At 30.1% G+C, this 20,655-nt stretch overlaps 1 protein-coding gene across 4 annotated transcripts in view; it reads right to left on the bottom strand.

Annotated features, from left to right (window-relative positions):
- LOC106686429 (polyhomeotic-like protein 2) overlaps positions 1 to 20,655 on the bottom strand; it is a 73,299-nt gene that overhangs the window by 24,976 nt on the left and 27,668 nt on the right. For 3 of the 4 annotated variants that reach the window (XM_014429738.2, XM_014429740.2, XM_014429741.2), the window contains exons 2-4: positions 5,981 to 6,194; positions 3,965 to 4,111; positions 1,196 to 1,265 (exon numbers count right to left, since the gene is read on the bottom strand). In XM_014429738.2, coding sequence (XP_014285224.1) covers positions 1,196 to 1,265; positions 3,965 to 4,111; positions 5,981 to 6,142 — 379 coding nt within the window. In that variant the 5' untranslated portion in view covers positions 6,143 to 6,194. Of the gene's footprint in view, positions 1 to 1,195; positions 1,266 to 3,964; positions 4,112 to 5,980; positions 6,195 to 7,090; positions 7,158 to 20,655 lie in introns of those variants that run through there. The other variant, XM_014429739.3, reaches the window with a different exon arrangement.

Below are 20,655 nucleotides of genomic sequence, written 5' to 3'. Positions count from 1 at the left end.
TGGAGCAAGATAATCATTTACTGAATAAGCTGTTACTTGAACACACACTACATAGTATGTGGCATCATCAACTTTCTGATTAAAAATAAACTTTCTTAATACTATTATATTATTTATAAGAATAAACAAGTTTCACTAATATTGCTTATAATTGAAATGTATAGTATTAGAAAGTATAGATATTTATTGGAAGAGGTCTTGCATGGGTACATTAGAACATATAGGAAGAAGATCGTTGACCATATGAAGTAGATTGTAGGGAGATAGACCGGGAGGCGGTCAACAAAGGTACAAAATAGAAAAAAAACTTATTTAACAGTAACCAACGGTTTGCCCCATTTTGCAGAGCTTATAATAATCTTTCTGAAATACCCTATAAGCCTTTCATACCGCTCCAATATGGTTTACCATATTCCATGCTCTATACCTAACTGTAACTCGGAAACTATCTCAAAGCCCATATCTCTCAAAACCTATCATCCATCAACTCCCATAACCAACTGACTTCTAAACTTTCTGAACATGCTTTGACTCTCAACCATTCTTTTGACTTTGACAGAGCTTCCATCCTTGCTACTGTCTGTAACCATAAAAAAAAAAGCCTCACATCTGAGACTATCCATATCAATCTTAATAAAAATCCTGTTAATCACAAAATTGACAAAGATAATATATCCCTTACTTACAGAAATATCCTATCACACATGGCTGTACCTATAATTAATTAGTTTGCTATTCAGTTATATTTATATTTCCTTAACTTGATTTGTCTCTTTCTATTAACAATTTTTTATAAAATATCTTATTCTCTTTGTATATTTATTCTAATTTTCTTGTCACATCTTACAATGTTTGTGTGTTTTCATTTGAGCCTGATGAAACTCTGTATAAAGTGGTGCAAAACATCGGTTACCATTAAATAGTTTTTTTTTTATTGTTATGTACCTATATTGACTGCCAATTAGTATATAATACTGTATATTTAGCTCTAAAACTTCAACATCTGAGAATATGTTATAATTAAAAAATAAATAAAATTAATAACAGCAAATTTACTTTATACGATATGAATTTACTTCAAAAATCAATCACTGAATAAACTTCAAATAATATTTAAAAAAAATTAGTATAAAATAGATTATTTTGAATCTCTTTGTTAGATATAATATTAAAAAATATAATTATTCATAATTACCCTGAGCTTGCATAGTTGATATAGTATTAGCAGCAGAGCAGAGTGGGCTTTGAGGGGTTGACATTCCAACCTAAAAAAAATAAAAATTAAAACTAATAAGATAAGTAGATAAATATTATGGTGACTATATCTTAAACTAAAAGATAAGGGTTAGGCATTATACTATCTATAATCAACAGATTATTTGCAAAGAGTGGAACTGTAACAGGTATGATTTAAAATTTTCAAATTAATTAATAATACAAACTAATATCTGCCTTACCGTAGCCAACGGATAAAAATAATCAACAAAAGATAGAAAACAATTAAGATAGTAAAACTAATATTTATTTGCCATTTATGTAAATATGTTTACACTTTCTTACACAACTTTAGTGATTCTAACGTTATTCCTTAGATGAATAAATCTCTGGTCAACATTTGAGGGATAATTTAATTTCAAAATGAGTTGTTAAATAATATATCTACATTGTTCTGTGTACTTTTTAAATAATATATCTACATTGTTCTGTGTACTTTTTAAATAATATATCTACATTGATTTTTGAGAATAATTATCACTTGTGAACTTCTAAGCTTTTTTTGTAGTCAAAGTTTTGGGATATTACCCATATTCAAGTTATGAAAAATAATATAAATATGTTTCGGCATGCGTTCAAGTTATCAAAAATAATATAAATATGTTTCTGCGTGCATTCAAGTTATGAAAAATAATATAAATATGTTTCTGCATGTAATACTGAAGACTTACGTATGCTATTATACTAGCTAAATAACTATAAATAAATTTTAACAATAAAAATAGTCTCCTGATAAAAGATGAATAGAATATTATGGATTTATATTTATAAGAAAATCTTGCTTATTTTCTCTTAAATGCAACATCTACAAACAGGCACTATGTAATCTCTTCTTATTCTTATTTTTTATATCAACTTCAATAAGTATATATATTTTTATTTCCATCGTTTTCTTTATTAACAAGGAATCCTACACAGATTATTTATGAAAAGTTTTAGTTCAATTATTTTAGTAACATGTTAATATTATTAAATCACTAGTATTGTAACTTAATGTAACTCTATTAATAATTAAATTAACAGGCTACGGTATTCTAATCGCCCAGACTTGAGTTTGAATCCGGCTTTAGCAGATAATTATTTATTTTTTTTGAAGAAGTTTATCGGGGGGTGCGGTCAGCAAAGAACAACATAAATAAACAAAACAATATTTATTTATTTTATGCCGACGTTTCGACCTGAGTTTCAGGTCTTCATCAGGGATAGTGGCGTGTAAAGGGGAACTCCCAGAGTTGCTTCCCGTCCCCTTTACACGCCACTATCCCTGATGAAGACCTGAAACTCAGGTCGAAACGTCGGCATAAAATAAATAAATATTGTTTTGTTTATTTATGTTGTTCTTTGCTGACCGCACCCCCCGATAAACTTCTTCAAACATTAATCTACGGTCAACTATCTACATCTCATTATGAATCCAGTAACACGGGGCCAACGACGTGATAACAACCATCTACATACACGTCACTACACCAGAAGATACAACACATCTAGAGCTCATCAACAACAATCACATTCACCACTTCACAACACTCCACGGCGCCATTTTGCTACCCCAGTTGCTTCCCGTCCCCTTTACACGCCACTATCCCTGATGAAGACCTGAAACTCAGGTCGAAACGTCGGCATAAAATAAATAAATATTGTTTTGTTTATTTATGTTGTTCTTTGCTGACCGCACCCCCCGATAAACTTCTTCAAACATTAATCTACGGTCAACTATCTACATCTCATTATAATTATTTATTGTTTTAGCCATGGGTCAACCAAGATCAGGATCTATATTGTATAAATTGGGTACCCTTAATTGGGATAAAAAAAAAAAAACCTGGTGGTTGAGTGTAATATTGGCCAAATAAAATTGTAACCAACCAATGGTATCGAAACAGTACTTTTATATCTATTACTGATTCCAAGACCCTCCATGGGTTGTACTGGTATATTTTTTTAAAATTAATTAATTAATGTACTCAGAGAAGTACTTAATTATTTCAATATTTCAATCATATTAGATGAGACTGTACCAGTAAGATTATTTTGAAAATGAAGATTATTTTGTGGTAATACTTGGTTCCATAAATTACATACAGAATAGAGTTTATTTAACAAATAATAACAATTGAGATCTAATTAGATGGCACCTCCTAGCAGTCAGTTGGTGTCAAAATAAAATAGAGTCTTTTAATTCTGATTGCTATTGCTAATGAATTGTCTAAATAAGTTGATAAAATAAATTAAGTATTATAAATGAAAATGAAGCTTCGAAGATGAAGTTACAATCTTACTTAGCAGTGGTAAGATAAATTTACCAGGTGGAATTTAAGTTGATAAGAACGCAATTTTGATTGGGAAAATATATTTATTTCAATATAATAGGAATAAATATTTATTTGAACATTACTCTACATTAGAACGTAAGTATTTTAAAAATTTGAAAAAAGGAATTTGGAGGATTATTTAAAATTATGTTCTTGAGAAGTATAGATCATCGTTTTGTGAAAATAATGACCTCGGCTTTGTCAATTCTTAGGTGTAATCTCCATTTTTTTTAAGGTATTTAGGTGTTTTCTTGAATGCATCTTGTGATCTATTAGTGTTAATCAGTAAGAAGAAAATAACATAATATCATCGGTAAACAGGAATAAATGTTCATGGATTGTTAGAGAACCTTTTATTAAGATTTATTATTCACCTGCATCTGATGCTGTATGTTGGCAGTGTTGACAAGAAGGGTCTGTTGCTGTTGCTGAGGTGAAGCGACGGAAGAAACAACCTGCCCCTCTAAGATCTGGCCGCCTTCTTGGCCTCCGTTACCTCCTCCCCCTGCAGCCTGCACTACCTGAAAGTAACACGGTAGTATTTGAAATAAGTAACACGCTAGTACATCAAAGACAGTAAATAAGCTCACCGCTATAATTTTTATAAAACCATATCATATACAAAATAAATGGCCAATTATTAAAAGTATAAGATAAGAAGGAATCAGAATGATGAAAAGAACAAATTCAGAACCCGCAAGTTATCATGCTCAACAAAAGCTCGAGACTGATTGGATAATAACAATTGATGTTATAGTATGTACAAACGTATTTAATGCATAAATAAACGTAAATAATGCATATATAAACTTATTTCAATTAATAAAATACCTGTAAATTGTTATAATCAAATAAAATAAACTTGTAACTTTAGATCAATTTATTTTAAATCTAAATATCTAAAAATAAAGTAGAAAATATAAATAAATGATGACATCATAACACAAAATAAAAGGTCATCCTTCCTGGCCGGACCCGCCCCATCAAGACCCCCAGGTAGCGACAGCCCTGTATCACTTCTGAAATATTTGCTTAAAACTGATAGAGGAGACTTAAGATAGTTTAATCGAGCAGCTTCTGAAAAATCGAAACTGTAAGCTTTCTAAACAAGGAATGGAAATGATATTCTTGTATATTATTATGTAACATTATTGTTGCTTAAGGAATCGATAAACGTTACTGTTGTATAAACAAAACAATAGTTAAGGCTTTTCTGAAAACATTGTTAGTTTTGGATGAAATAGTTTAATCTTTGACAGACTATGTTACACAAAAAACTTCCAAAAATTGACAATGTTTAATGTTTCTCCAATTCATGAACATTATATAATAAATTCTATTCTATTCAAAAACAAATTTGAAAACTCGGAGATAAATAACACAGAGGAGATAATTTTTATGGAAATAAATTATTAACATTTTAATAACATTATATTTTATAATTATGTTAAATTTTTTCACTACCATATCCTTAATTATTTTCTATAAACCCATTTTTGTAAACTATGAAAGTTCAATATTAAAACTTTAAATTTAACAATGGAAAATAACAGATTTCCAGGAGATAAATAAAGGCATATAAAGTTCATTTGCTTGGTTCAAAAGTTGTATACTATATCGTTGGCTATTGAACTTAAATTTGTATGTTCCAAAAATAAATTTAAAAATAAAAAAAGGGTAATAATGCTATGTCAATTACACTCCTCCAAGGGCAGATTAAACCCATTTTTACTACCTCAATTACTTATTACATGACATTTCGAACTTAAATCAACTTAACTTAAAAACTGCAATAATTTATAATTCACAAATAAAAAACTATCCCCATATATGAAATAGTTTTTAAAAACAATATGTATATGTACATCACAATAAATTTTTAAATCACTCTATACTGCATTGTTGCATTTTTCAGTTTTAAAAAGAATCACTTAATTTTTATTAATACAAAATCATCGTTTAACTTTACCTTTACCTTTTCATCATCCCATTACATCCTCCCCTCCCCCTCCCATATAAATAATTTAAAACAGTAATTTGGTACTGTAAAAAAATATAATGTTATGATTTTTGTAACATTACCATCCGAAACTTGAATAATTTTTTTTTAGAAAATATCTGCATTTTTACTTATTTCCACTTTATTTGTATTTGATTGGGTTATATAATAACATTTTATAGTTTGATTATTCATTTTTTTAAATCAAATTATCAATTAACTAATAACGGTATCAAGAAGAGCTCAAAATAAATAAAGTAATAAAAGGTGTTATAAAGATAAAAATAATTCTTATTCTATTTTTTATCTTAAATTTTTTTTAAACAAAAATCTTTGATGAGCAGCTGAAATTCGAACTAATAATATATAACAATCTACTGACTAGACGAACCTGCATCTGGTGTTGAAGGTTGGCAGTGTTGACCAAAAGAGCTTGCTGTTGTTGTTGTTGCTGCTGCTGTTGCTGTTGCTGCTGTGCTACCTGCTGCTGCTGGGCCTGCTGCTGTTGTTGCGCAGCTTGTTGCTGCTGCTGCTGTTGTTGGCTGTTGTCCATCCTCTTGGATGTGTCTCCTCAAGTGTCTATTTCACAAGCCTTGATAATCTACCTGTAAAATAATATTAAAATTTATATCATGATTTTTATAAGTAATTAAGAATTCTATCATATTCTAATATTCAATTCAATCATCCTGAAATAATTTATTTAAAGTATTCCTCTACTTCCAGTTACATAAAAAATCACTGAACACATTTCAGTAATACGAATGCTTTGATAACTATTTTTTATTTTTTATTCAGATAAAAAATAAATACTGCAATTTGATTTCAAAATCACATTTAAAAAAAGGAGAGGAATTTTATTGAAAATTTTTTTTAAATTTTTATTTCTTATAAGTCAGTATATCAAGATCAGAATATTTCGTACAAAGACTTAAAACAAAAGTATTTAACTTCATCAAACAATGACAAAAATATGTGAAATGTCTATAACTTTTCACTTAAATAAATTAGTTCAATTTATTATTGACTCTCCATGAGTAGACGTAATTTAGATTTAGTAGGCACTGTAAGAAGGTAATTAGTGATTTATATGTACAACAAGTATGTAGTTGTAGTCAGAATATTGTCAATAAATAAAGTGCTAAAATTTGGAATAAAATAAACAATATAAGGCAATTAAATATTAGTAATAGTTTTATCACAATGAAAACTTTAATTGTATTAATTTAAATGCTTGAGATATACTTTATTTTAGTTTTTTTTAAATTTTGTATTTGCAATTTACTTTGAAGTGTTTAATTATTTTTTAATTTTTTGTCTATTTGCACTTCCTTATAAAATTTTATTTTATTTTGGGATTTGACAATTTATTTTTTTATATTATGACAAAATAACAATCTTTCATTGAACATTTTACCTGTTGGTGGCCTATTTGAATATAAATAAATAGTTAATCTTTGTTAACAAAAAATCATAATAATATTAAAATACAATTAATTACATAAAAACTGTTAAGTTAAAATATACTAGTGATGTAGTGTACTCCCTCTCTCCCAATGACCGACTGATCACTAATGACTAATTAATAGATAGAGAGGACTCGGTAACAGACATCCCTGCAAATAGAATCATCGAAGGCACTTAGATAATGCCTCATTTTACCTGAGATAAGATAAGGCATAGATAAGACACAAGATCCTCTTTGTTTGGTTTAGTAAATAAAAAAAATTCATACTGTCTCACCACAGATAACTGGACGCCATTTTATGTTCTCATATAAAAATGTATTATTTTTTTTTTTTATGAGAGAACTATGATTTATTATCGATCTATGTTTACTTTAAATCAGTACAGAAGATAAAAATTTCGAGTCCTCCTAATTAGTTTTTATCCTTATGTTTGTTTTATTAGAAATATTTTAATGAGCTATGAACGGTGTAACTTTGGCCAATAACTACTGTTCAATAAATCAGTACATCGTTGTTTTCGAACTATTATTTTTAAAAAATAAAAAAGGAAATTTGCTCTCTTTACCAACATCAACATAAAATTTAGAATTAATCTCTGTCACAAACGATTTTTAAAGGCTTCACAGGTAACATGAAACCTATTTACGTAACAAACTGAAAATACCTCGAAGCGACGTGCAAAAAGTTGACTCATTTATATTCAGCTAACATGGATTGGATTAGCACCTCCTTAAAGAAAAGATGATAAAATGAAAAACGCATCTCAGTACTAAAGCGAAAAGCCAATGTGACGTCATCAACTGACACTAATATTTTCTTAGAAAGAATATACAACATAAAATTCAGCGAAGACTAAAATGAGTTTATTCTAACATATTTACAAGAACTACATGTTACTCTTACTGTTATAGTGTGTCTCTCTTCTAACTTAGCTATCTAGTTTAGGAAATATGTATGTACACTTGAGAAGAGGGGGTAGGAAGAGTAGTGAAATAGGAAAAGGGGCTTGGACCAATCAGATAATTTAGGAAATTAGGCGGAGCCTAGAGAGCCTATGAAATTAGAAGTAAATATCTGGGAGGGGAAAAAAGGCGTGACTAGAAGCAGGGTGTGAGGCTTCCTAGAAATTGGGGTAAGAGTCATGATTTTGTGAGAACTAACTTTCGTGTGTTAAACATAAAATAGTTAGACTGATGCAAGTCTATTGTGAGATGACAGCATGTACCTGCCTAAGTGTCAGTCCTTGCCATTGATACAGGATACTAAGGGCTTGAAAGGGCTGTTAGAAGGGTCTCTGGGGCCTTCTTAGAACCTAGTCGTTTTTATTGGGTTCTTTTTTTCTATAGAATTGTAAGAGAATGTAAACATATGCAACCATATGTCTAAAGTGACATAGGTTCAGTTGGGCAAGGAGCAATTGTTTAAATTTATAATACCGGTTCCTTAACTCTCAGATGGCGGATGTACGAATTTTTATTCGATTCTTGCATTGTAACTATTTTTAAACATAAAATCTCAAATTTTGATGGAAGAGAAGAGGTAATTTTATTTTATTTTTTTCTTGGTTGGTTTTAAAGATTCTTTACTGTCAATCATAAAACAAAATTGAGGCCATGGAATGAATAGTTTCAATTATGGATTAAATTCTAAGTTACGAATTACATAATAAATTGGGCAATAAAGTATTTGCATTGCTCCTATTACGTACAGTGGCTTGCCTTGGCAGCTTGAGGTCTGAAGATCGATACTCGTTTTAGTAGAAATTTTCTCAAAAGGACTGAAAAAAAATTATTTCTATTCTTTTTTTAATTACAATTAATCCTGACTGATGCATAAATCGGAAATCATCTTGATTATACCCTCAGAACCATCTGCTATCAATAATTTTTAATATTTAAGTTTTATGAGAAGTTGTATCAAACAATGTATACTTCATATATATCTATTTAAATACGAGTTCTGAATTAATTATATAGGTAATGTAGGAAAACGCTTGAGGGCTCTTAATTGTAGCAATGTGCTATTGTTTTATAGTCGTGACAGTACTATGACGACAGTAAACTATCATCGAGTGAACAAACTTTACTATAGAAAATACACACTATTTGTACAGTACCTATATAGGTAGGTGTATTCAATTTTTTTTTTTAATTTAATTGAGAGAGCGTATGTAAATATATATAACAATATCATATATTAAATTACTTAATGAAAATACAATAACTAATTCCTGAGAGGATGTGCCACTCACTAAATTAGATATGATAAAAAATGGATCAAAACAGAAAAGATGCTGGTCAGTGAGAAGGGACACAACTCTGCAGAAAAGAAAATATCAAACTGTGCTGGACGAAGCGATTCATTTGACAATATGGCGCTTACGATACCTGTTTCCGTAAAAAAACAGGTAGGTATTAAATCCTAATTACCATTAGGATAATGGCAATTATCATAAGCAGGTTACCACCTGTCACCATCACATCACAGTTTTAAAATAATATTGGTAACTAATATAATAATGCCTACTTGTGATTTCAAATTGCAAGGCAAAAGTAAAATAAAATGATCAGAAAATTTCTAGTTTCCATTGCATTAAATTCGTAACATACAAAAATGCCAATACCTAAATAAATCCACCCGATAAATGAAAACAAATCGGTTCAAAATAACACAACTTAGTGGAACCAATCTAAATCGTACCCAACTCTCTAGTGTATCTTAGGTGAATACCTACCATCTAACAATGATAATTTTTCTCAGAAATTTATTTTCAATTAGTATAATTACTACTTAATTGTAATAAGTACTTGATAATTATTTTTGAGGTTCGGTCGACCATACATCAGTTCCACATATCGATGGTAGGCAATAAAAGAACCTCGTAACTCCATTGGATAATTTAGGAAAATCATTGTTTACCATCGATATGCAAACATCGAAATATCTAAATATGATAATTCGTATGAGAGAATTGGTTCACTGAAGCGTCTTATGAAAGTCAGAAATACCTCCATTTTTTTTTCAAAGTGGAATAGATACTATTTCCTCTATTCTTCTAATTTTCAATTCGTTTACAGAGAAAGTTTTCAACTTTTTCAAAATGTATTTACTACCTTAAATATTAAATAATATGTTTATCGAGGTTTAAGTTTCCACTCAGAGTCTAGAAAAAAATGTTGAATTTCGAGAATCTTTCGGGGATTTGTGACTTCAGCGCCAAATAAAAAAAAAAAAAAATCTTATTTTATTTTGGTTTTTAGATAATTCAAGTCTTGAAGCATAAAACTACTAATTTTGAGAAAGAGTAAATTTTTTTCAAAAACGTTTATAATAATAAATGAATAAAAAAGCCACAAACTTCGATAAGTGAAATATAATCGAAGAACCATCCACCCACCCGGAGCAGAATCGATTTTGAACACTCGGGGTGAACGCAACCAGCTGCTGACTAGTAGTCCAGCAGTAAGCAGGTTGGGTTACACTTCAACAAATAAATGACTAAAGCCCTGATTCCACAGTGACTGTGACTGTGACAGCTACCGCTTTCGTCGTGTAGACTAGGACATCGTATCCTGACAGTACTGTCGGATTTACATGGTAGTAGTATTAACAACTATATGCGCGTGTGTGACAATTAACTGCCACAAGCAGACACCTTGACAGTGAACTGTTGTAACGAATAACCTCATAACACCAACCTTACATATAAGTGAACAATTTGTGTGTTTTATATGTATTTTTAGCCAATAGGGACAGTTATTTTGTGTTGTATTTAATTAACAGTTTTTACTATTTATTCATCAATTTCAACTATTAGGTTAGTTTTACTATCAAAGTGTATGCTTTGGCAGATATCTGTTACTTGGAAATGGACTTTAAGTTCGGATTTCATGGTAACAGCTATTGTGAAGAGACAGTATTCTCGTAATATCAGGATTTGTTTGATAGTTGATAGTACCATTAATTATCAGCACATACACGACATTTAACTTCCACATGTAGACGCTTTGAACTGCCTCACGTTATTTTTTTTTTTTAATTTATTTATACAACTGTATTAAATTTATACAATAAGTAAATGTGATCAGAGTTAAATTAGAATGACATGATACAGATGGAGAATCTACACATGGTAGAACTCCAATCTCACATTATAACCTCATAACACTAGGTAAAGGGAAAAAACTTACATTTAACTAATAAACTTGTATAATTATGAGAGATAGTTGAAATAAACTTGTATGTTTTCTGTTTGTAATCTGTCCAAGATTAAAAGTTGTCGTTTGTTGAAATAATCATTAGTGTTATCATTCACTCAGCAAGTTTAAATATTTGAGTGGTCAGGTGTACTATCAACTTGTAGACAAGCACTTCCATGCTTTGTGATGATATGCACGACAGGTCTGTCACGTGAAAATGGGCTATAGGCAGAACTATATTTACTAAATATTAAAAGTAAATAGTTCAACAGGGCTCGTAATGTGCCTTTACGTGTTTTTGAAAACAATTAAGAAGTTAGCGTGATAAGAAATAAAAGATGAACCACGAAACCAAATTTATTCTTTTGTGTTTAATGGAAATTTTTTAAGTCTATTTTTTTAAAAACCTTACCTGAATACAAAACATTCCTACCATTGGTAGTGATGAACAAAAAAAAAAAAAACAAGATAGATTAATCTTATACTTAATACTCAATAGGGGTATTCATGATGTGTTGAATGTAAAAAGTCCTAACATGCTAAATTTTATAAGTATAGATAGGATTGTAAATAGCCCAGTGGATTTTCTAGGCAATTAAAATAATAACAATATTTTTATCAATTTAATGTTCAAAATAAAAACAGCACGAACTAAGAGCAACTAAACTAACAAACCAACAACAGACAAAATGGTGTGGAGCTCACCTGGTATTGCATAACGTCATTCTCCATTTAGCATACCTATTAACAGACTTTCAACCATGTTAAATATTATATCGTTTTAACATACTGAAAGAAGGATTTTGTTTTTCATTTAACATACTTTAAAATGTTAAACTACAGATCATAAATAAGAATATATATATATAATAATATAAGAATGTCGCCAAGTTGCGTTCACTCCAGTCGAGGGAAATTAATATTATATATTTCAAATGTTCAAGGTTTTAAATATGGTCATATTTAAAAATAATACATTTCAAAAATAGTCAAATATAAACCATAAGATAATCATTTCAGAAATAACTGATTTATAAGTAAATATATTTATTTCAATGAATATTTAAATAACGATTTCAAGAAAAAAAAATTTTTAAATTATTTTATAGGAAGATATTTTAACTTGAAATTTTATGAATAATCACTTCTTTTTTTTATGAAATATTCTTTTAATTTATTCAAATGTATTATAATGTACAGTTGTAAATAGCAATAAATAAATATTAAAAAAAAAAAAATTCAAGTATGCATTATTTAAACAGTACCACATTAAAAAACTGAGTGTTTTATTTTTGTCTATTTTTTCTGTAGGTAAATTTGTAGCGAAAAAAATAAAAAGTAAATTTTTTGTGAAAAAGTTAAATAAAACAATTAATAATACGTGTAATGAATAGCATACAGTGATAATGCAGCCAAACGATATGATCGTAAAATACTTGGGTTGTTGTTGGGACCCAATAGCTGAAGTCCACGTACAATCAGGTGGATTACGACCTCGGTCGAATTACAACGCCATAGTACTCATTTGACGCACAATGTTCTTTTATTTATTTTATTATACATATATCACTTTGCTTAGCTCGCACTTTCTGTTCGAAAAAAATAAAAATAAAAATTAACAAATCTATTATCCATTCTACTGTTCTTAAGGATGCTAAAAGTGCGTGCCCTCATTCACTAAAAAAAAAGATGAGTTTGCGGTAGAATTTAGAAGGCTACACACCGCTGAATTTAGAGAACTGCACCCGATAAAAATAATTCAGGTTATAGCCTGGCGGCGAATAAGATGGGGGTGTAAAGTTGTAGGGCTTAGTAGTGAACGGATTCTTTAAATGATAATAAACATTGAACCGAAGGGTAAACGTACGAGAGGTAGACCGAAACGAACACGGGAGGATTGCGTTAAAAATAATTTAATAGATTTGTGTTTGGAGGTGCGCCACTAGACAGATAGATAACAGAAAACGACTGGTGGTATCGGCATCGAACCTTCGGGTTCTCTTAGCCTTTATTATTATACTTTTGTTACTAGGAACTATCGTGTAAAGATTCAAAGTTTGGGATCTATAGAATAAAACCCAAAAGAAAGACCTAAAACTTTTAATTCGTTACTTTATCAAACTAATTATAAGATCAGTAACCGTTTTAGAACCTAATTTTATAAAAATAATTCGTGTTTTTGATTTGCGAGTACTTTGACGAATTAAATTTAATGATATTTAAATTATGCTAAAACTTTTTCAGTGGGCAAAATTATTTATTATTCAGGAAAAGTACAGGCGAAAAAAAACCCTAATTCGTTACTTTATTTTATTAATTCCCTAATTATATTAGAGAGTTTTTTAAATACATTTATAAACGTCAGGAATGCAATTCCGCGTTCAGTAATAAAAACTAATTTTCAAAATTATTTGTAGATGTGTTGTAATGCATTGGGCACCTATACTAATATAATTATTATAATAATTCATAATTATTTATTTTATTTATTTATTATAATTATTATTCATTGCAATATAGCCCAGACTAAAATACCCCACCCCGGGAGAGGGGAGGCCTCTCACGCCTACCAGCTACCAGTTCCTACCTCCTCCACAATCGACAGTTCTCACGAATATCGATAACATCCAAAATTCAATAAATACTCTAAATAAAAAAGTAATATATTAAAGAATATAATAATTAATAAACGTCAGGTCTATTATTATCACAGGAGACCGAAGTTTCGTGGATTAAAAAACAAATTGCAAAATGTGTAAGATAGAATAAAAACTGCGATATCATGTAACATCAACTTTATTGTTTAATTTGTATAAATTAAAATAAATAGTATTATTACAATATGAGAAGCTTATCTGACCGTCTTACAATATAAGTGAATTCCCTAAATTCAAACAAAATTGTTGGTAGTAATGTCGATTTCCTTTATTGTATTTTTCAATTTTACCAGTCTTGAAAACCTCAAATTTTGAAGGAGGATAAATTTTTTTTCTTGGCTACTTCTAAAGGAGTCTTCACTATGAATTTTAAAAACAAAATTAAAGCCTTGCAATGAATTCAATTATAAGTGACGTCAAAGACGCTTTAATGTAGATAGATAAGTGTCTTATTTGAGGATCGGTCGTTAAAATATTTAATTTTTATTCATTTACCCCTGTTATAGCTTAGGTTTGTTCAGAGGGAGATGGCCTCGTGTGTGAAAAAACTAACCAAATGCGAGTACATGATAAGAAGAAAAACAAATTAAGAAATCTTAACGTACAAAAGAAAAGAAACAAAATAATTAACTTTAAAAAAATAAATAAATACATTTGGTGTAAGATTTTGTAGTAACATACAAAGATAGTAGAATGATAATATTTAAAATATAACTAAACAAATATACAAAACAACTGAAAGTTTCTTGAACAAAAAGTAAATTGAAACAATATAAAAAATAATGAAATATCAAATTAATGGTTGATTACTACGAAAAGGAATAAAAACAAAAAAAATCAAGGAAATGAATATATTTATAATTAAAGAACATTCAACTTTTATAATTTAGGCAAGCACAATAATCGGCTAAAGTCCTGAAGATAAATACGTGTTCTGACCGAATGTAATTAAAAAAACATATACTTTTATTTTTTCCAACATGATTTACCTTAACTGATGCACAACTAATCTTCTTAATCATACCATTAGCCATAAATTTCACTTAATATTTAAAATAAATTGAAGTAGTAGTAATGTTTTTTTCAAATACAGTGAAATATCTCAAAACGTACGCCTCTTTAGAATGAAACCCCCTCACTACAAGTGTAGATACTAATTTTAACTGACAAAATAGATAAATAACTAAGTACAAATTCACAACTCTATAAATCGCAGCACTGAGAGACATTTAGTTATTGTATCGCTATCATAGGCAACACTTAGAGACATTTAGTTATTGTATAGCTATCATAGACACAAAAAAAAAAAAACAACGGGATTTTTCTAATTTTAGCCGTTTTTTCAATGTTGCTTGTTTTAACTCTAATATATTCTGAATTAATTCACCAATTCCCATTTTAAATATACGTTTAAAGGTGAGGCTGCCGCTAAGTCGGGGTTTAGCGGGGCGAAACGGCCGGGAAGAATCTCCTGATATTATGTTTAGTGTTATCTCCTTCAAGAGATGTCATGCCATGTGTTAAGTCCTTCGAGAAATTATGACATAAACATCGACTATCACTAAGCTATAAGTGTTTGTTTTAAAGGTCAGAAAAGAAGGCTACCACAGAGGGCGGGTTTCACGTCGTTTTCAAATTTAACCACTTTTTTCAATAATTCAATTTAAATAGTCGAAAGTACAATTTTATTATCATCTCGATACAAAACTTTATATTACGAAAAACTTCGTTCTAAATCACGGGGATTAATTTAGCATATTTATATTTTTAAATGTTTGGAGGACTTGATGTTTCAAAATCAGTGCATATAAAAAAAATTGTAAACCCCTTCCTCAAAATTTAGATTTTATACTTCAACAAAGTTATAATCCAAAAATTTAATTAAAAAATTCTTTCGTGGACCTTCAATGGCTTTTTTAAAAGATCACAACGTCAATTTTCTATTATTAATTTGGCCCCTGATGATCCTCAAAATTCGAATGCAGTTTGCCAATTTTCAAATTTGTCTCTTAAGAACGTGTGTCGTATAATTTTTTTTTTAATAGTATAATAGATCTTTTCTAACTTGAGAGGTATAATAACTTAATTTGTTTTTTTCGTAATAATAACCCCTTCTTTCTATAGCGGATAAAAAAATCTTCCCATGTGTCTGTTTTATAGGAATTTCACTATATTTTAGATTTATTTCTAGAGGACCAACATTTTTACCTAATTTGTTTATAAAGAACAAATTTATTATTTCTCTAAAATAAAACTCAAATACATGGGCAACTGGTCTCACAGCACAATTTATTAGTATTTCAACATAATTTTAGAACGCATTCTAAATTAATTCTACGCACTATCATTTAAGATGACAACTACAAATTAATTTCTGTTGGTTTCACATTATTAACAATAAAATGCGAATCCCATGGCAACCGACTCAAAATGGCTTAGTCAACAACCGATGATTAAATAAAATATTGATAAAAACTAGTTTGGTTTTAAATGGCAATATTGAAGGCTGAGGTTTGTAATCCTTATTGAGAACATTGTCAGAGGCAATGCCCTGTAATATGATACAAAGACTGTCTTTGCGGGATTCAGAACTGTGGAGTTGACGAAAGAAAATATTGTTGATTCAAAGGTACCATTAGCTCATGATACAGATGTCGAGTTTTAAGTTCTAAAATCAAATATAGAATCGTATATATTTTTTTTATTAATCTAATCTAAACAACCGTAGCGATGCTACCAATACACCAATAAACCTGTTGTAAAAACATAATTAGGTAGATGACAATTGTTAATGAAGAAACTACCAATCGGTAACGATTCAATAAGTATTCAACAATATGAGGTAACGTGGCCATCTTCTTTTACAACGATTCTCGAAATTATCTAGAATAGATTGAGATATGTTACGAACAAGGAGGTTGTATGAGTATCGAATTTGAAATTAAACGAGGTATATTTATCTATTTTACAAAAAAAAAAAAGTTAGTTTTCAATTTCTGAATTGCTTAGCTCAGCTCGCGCCTTCTGTCCAAAAACCTAAAACTATTATCCTTCCACTGGTTTTTATGGATGTGAAACATGGGCTCTTACACTAAGGGAAGAACAGCCACTTAAGGCTTTTGAAAATAAAGCATTAACCTTTGGTGGAGTAAGTCTTTATTATTATTATCTATTTAAGAGAAATGTTCAACTTATTGAATAATGTATTTTAATGGAAGTTTATTAGATTGACTCAAAATAATCTTCATTGAAAATGCCCCAGTTGTTTCTTTACTTCAACAATATACATTAAGTCGAAATAATTTCCATCAGAACCAGTCCACTTTTACGAACGTAAAACAAGCTAATTTAGGAAGGAAATTTGTACCCGTGAAAAAATGAACTCAAGCAAAGCATATCCAATATTGTAGTGGTTTTAAACTTTTTTCATGTGCTATTGTAAAAGTCAGTAAGGTTCGTGCGAAGAGAGAGTGTATTGAAGGATTCGTAAAAATATAATTGAACATGGTCGTGCTTTGCTAAGGGAGTCACTCTATACGGTCAGCCGGAATGACAGTACCACCAACGACGGACGTTAAGATTGATCTTTCGGGGGTAAGACTGATACAATACCGAGAACATTTCGAGATCAGGTCATTCAAAATTTTAAACGGAGAATATAAGAGAAAACGAGTGCTTCCTTCATAACGTTTCACTTAAATCTTACAGGCAAATACCAAAATAATGACCAAACAACTATTTAGAACGAATCGAAAGAGAAATTGAAGATCCTTACTCTTCGTAAAAGTAAGCGTCAGTTAGACTGATGGTATAGGGGCTTCGTGATTCACGTCAGTCTGGATAATGGTGAATGATTGGCATTCCGACTGACCCTGTAGGGGTTCCTTTAATTGTACTAACAAAATGATTATGTGTGGATGTACATACATACCTTTGGCAAGTAAATGCTAGTTATTAAATTATTTTAATAACAGATCGGTCTGCTAGACATTACATGGTTATTTTTGTTTAACAATTGATTATGGAGGTTGGGGCATAGACTAGTACAAATGACACCCCTAACTATTTACAACGCAATAACTATTGAACAATCGTGAATAATAACGATGAATTATAAACAAATACATATAAATAAAAAAAAAAATAGATGAGAAAAAAAAAGAAAGAAAAATATAACAACAGAAATAATGACATTTATAGATTTAATAAAATAAGTAACTAATTTCTAATGAAGAAAGAAAACAAGTTATTTTGAGCGAAATACGTAGAGAAATAAAATTAAATAATAAAATCAGAAATCTGCCACCTCCAACGTGCAAATATTGTCAGTCCATTCTTACGATTAGACATATTTTCGAAGAGTGTACTCACTATTTGCCAACAATAAACAGGATAGGACTGACCCCAAATTTATCCGAAACTCTCGCAGATGAGGAAGCTAAAATTACACGAGTATTTGAATTTTTAAAAGCACATCCCCTTCTTTATAAATTATAACTCCTTCGATTTTTATGTTTTTTATTTATTTTATTTTATTCTATTTTTTATTTATTTATTTATTTTTTTTTTTTTTACTTTTATCATCCCATAGGCGTTGATGACCAGAGGGTTTTACCCCTTTAAGCAACAATCAACAACAACAAAATTAAATAATAGTAATGTCAATAATAGAAATAGATAAATACATAATAAGGATATAAGGATGCCCTGCAGCAGCCTAAGCTACAGTCTCCGGCATGAGTTTGGATTTCCAAAGTTACAAGTTACAGTCGGTAACTGGGAGTGGAATTTTATAAACCTTTTTTTTCCCCCATGAAGTCGTCTATTGTTTTGTGATCACAGAATTTTTAATTCTAGTTTTCGACGGCAATTTCACGTTTTGAACCCCCCCATAGTCCAAATATGCTTGTCTCATAAAATGATCTGTGTGTGAACAGTCTAGTTAAAAAACCAAAAGTTATACGAAACTTTAATTACATGATTAAGGATGTTATATAGAAGAGATATTACCGGTTTCCGATAAAATCAACAAACAAAGAAGTGCCACTTATCATAATAATTTTTTTTTTTAAACCATCAAACCACCTAAAACCATTTTGATTAAACTTAGTACACCTATGTAGTATTAAATGATATTTTATATCAGTTAGGTCTTATCCTCATTGTAATATGAGGGAGATGTGGAATATTCAAAACATATTATACTTCATTACCTTAAATTTTGTTCCCAATATTAGCAGTAGTAAACAAGATAAACATGAACTATGAGGGAATTCAGTAATTATCAAAAGAGTTATAGAGATAGCTGTTTGGAAAAACTGGGTTGTCGGAGCCGAGCGTACTGAATCTCTCTAAACCTCAATCATATGCACATGGTTATGTTTTGTTAAACTGTATTCTTGACTGAAATAAAGTTGATATTCGTTTTTCGCATTTTAAAAAACCATTAAATACGAATTATCTTTTCTTTTTTTTTCCTGTAAATTTTACCAACCTAGGATGGTAGGAGAAAGTTATGTGTTGCTAGCACCACACCAAATGTTTTAATTTTTTTTAATAATGACCCTTCCATTGTATCCCAAACCCTCCAATCCTAAAAAACTGCCCTTGAAGAATGGTGTCAAAACTGGAGGATTAAGATAAATCCCACCAAATAACCATAACCCTTCGTCGTAAACCCATGCCTTTCTGGCACACAAAATCCTTTAATAATACCCCACTTATTCCTGTCGAACAGATCCGTTACTTAGGACTACATGTGGACAAACGACTGACTTGCGACACCTTACACAAGACTGAAAAGACAGGAAACTGCTCGTAGATTCCGACTAATACAACACTTACTAGACAAAAGGTATACACTTTCAACTAATTACAAAAGACTCATCAATAAAATCTGTCTAGACTTACGGTGTTGAGCTTTGGGGCTCTACTAAATCATCGAATTTCTCTCTTGTTCAATCCTTACAATCCCAAATCCTTAATGCTCCTCACTTTGTCATAAATCAAGTTATCCTTCAGGACCTTAATGTTCGTTCTATATGGTGCCGATTTGGCAAGGACCAGAAACCAACGCTTCCATTATAAACTTCCTAACCACCCAAACCCACTTGTTTCTAACCTGGCTTGTCCTTCATCACCTGATAATCCTCCTAGGCGTCTGAAAAGAAGATAGCTCCGAGATAGAAATGTTGTTGATTTAGTTCTATCAACAGGTATGATGCCATTGTGTAACTAATACCAAGTTTACTTTGTATTATATTTTATTATAGTCGTAAATATCAATATATATAAATAAAAAATATAGAATAGCTTTTCAATCTGAAGGTGAAAGAACAAATGAAGAATGATGTCAAATAGGTAGATGATTATTTTCTACATTTATGTTTGAGTTAATTTACTCTTCGTTGTAAACCTGCCGAGTGCCCTACAGTATACTTAAATAATGTGGCTCTTACCCCTGTAAAACAGAATCGTTATCTTGGACTGCACCTTGACAAACGACTAACCTGGAATCCTCACACAAGACTGAAAAGACAGGAAACTGCACGTAGATTCAGACCATTACAGCAATTACTAGACAAACGGTCTAAACTTCCAACTCATTAAAAAAGACTGATCTACATGAGAATAATAAGTCCCATCTGGACATACGGAGTTGGGCTTTGGGGCTCCACTAAACCTTCGAATTCCTCTCGTATCCAATCCTTACAATCCAAAATCCTTCGTAAAATCCTCAAT

Source organism: Halyomorpha halys, unplaced genomic scaffold (assembly GCF_000696795.3).
Source record: "Halyomorpha halys isolate HHAL.00 unplaced genomic scaffold, Hhal_1.1 Scaffold817.1, whole genome shotgun sequence".
NCBI lineage: Eukaryota > Metazoa > Arthropoda > Insecta > Hemiptera > Pentatomidae > Halyomorpha > Halyomorpha halys.
The sequence above is the reverse complement of the archived record's forward strand: the minus strand, read 5'-3'. Positions and strand labels throughout refer to the sequence as shown.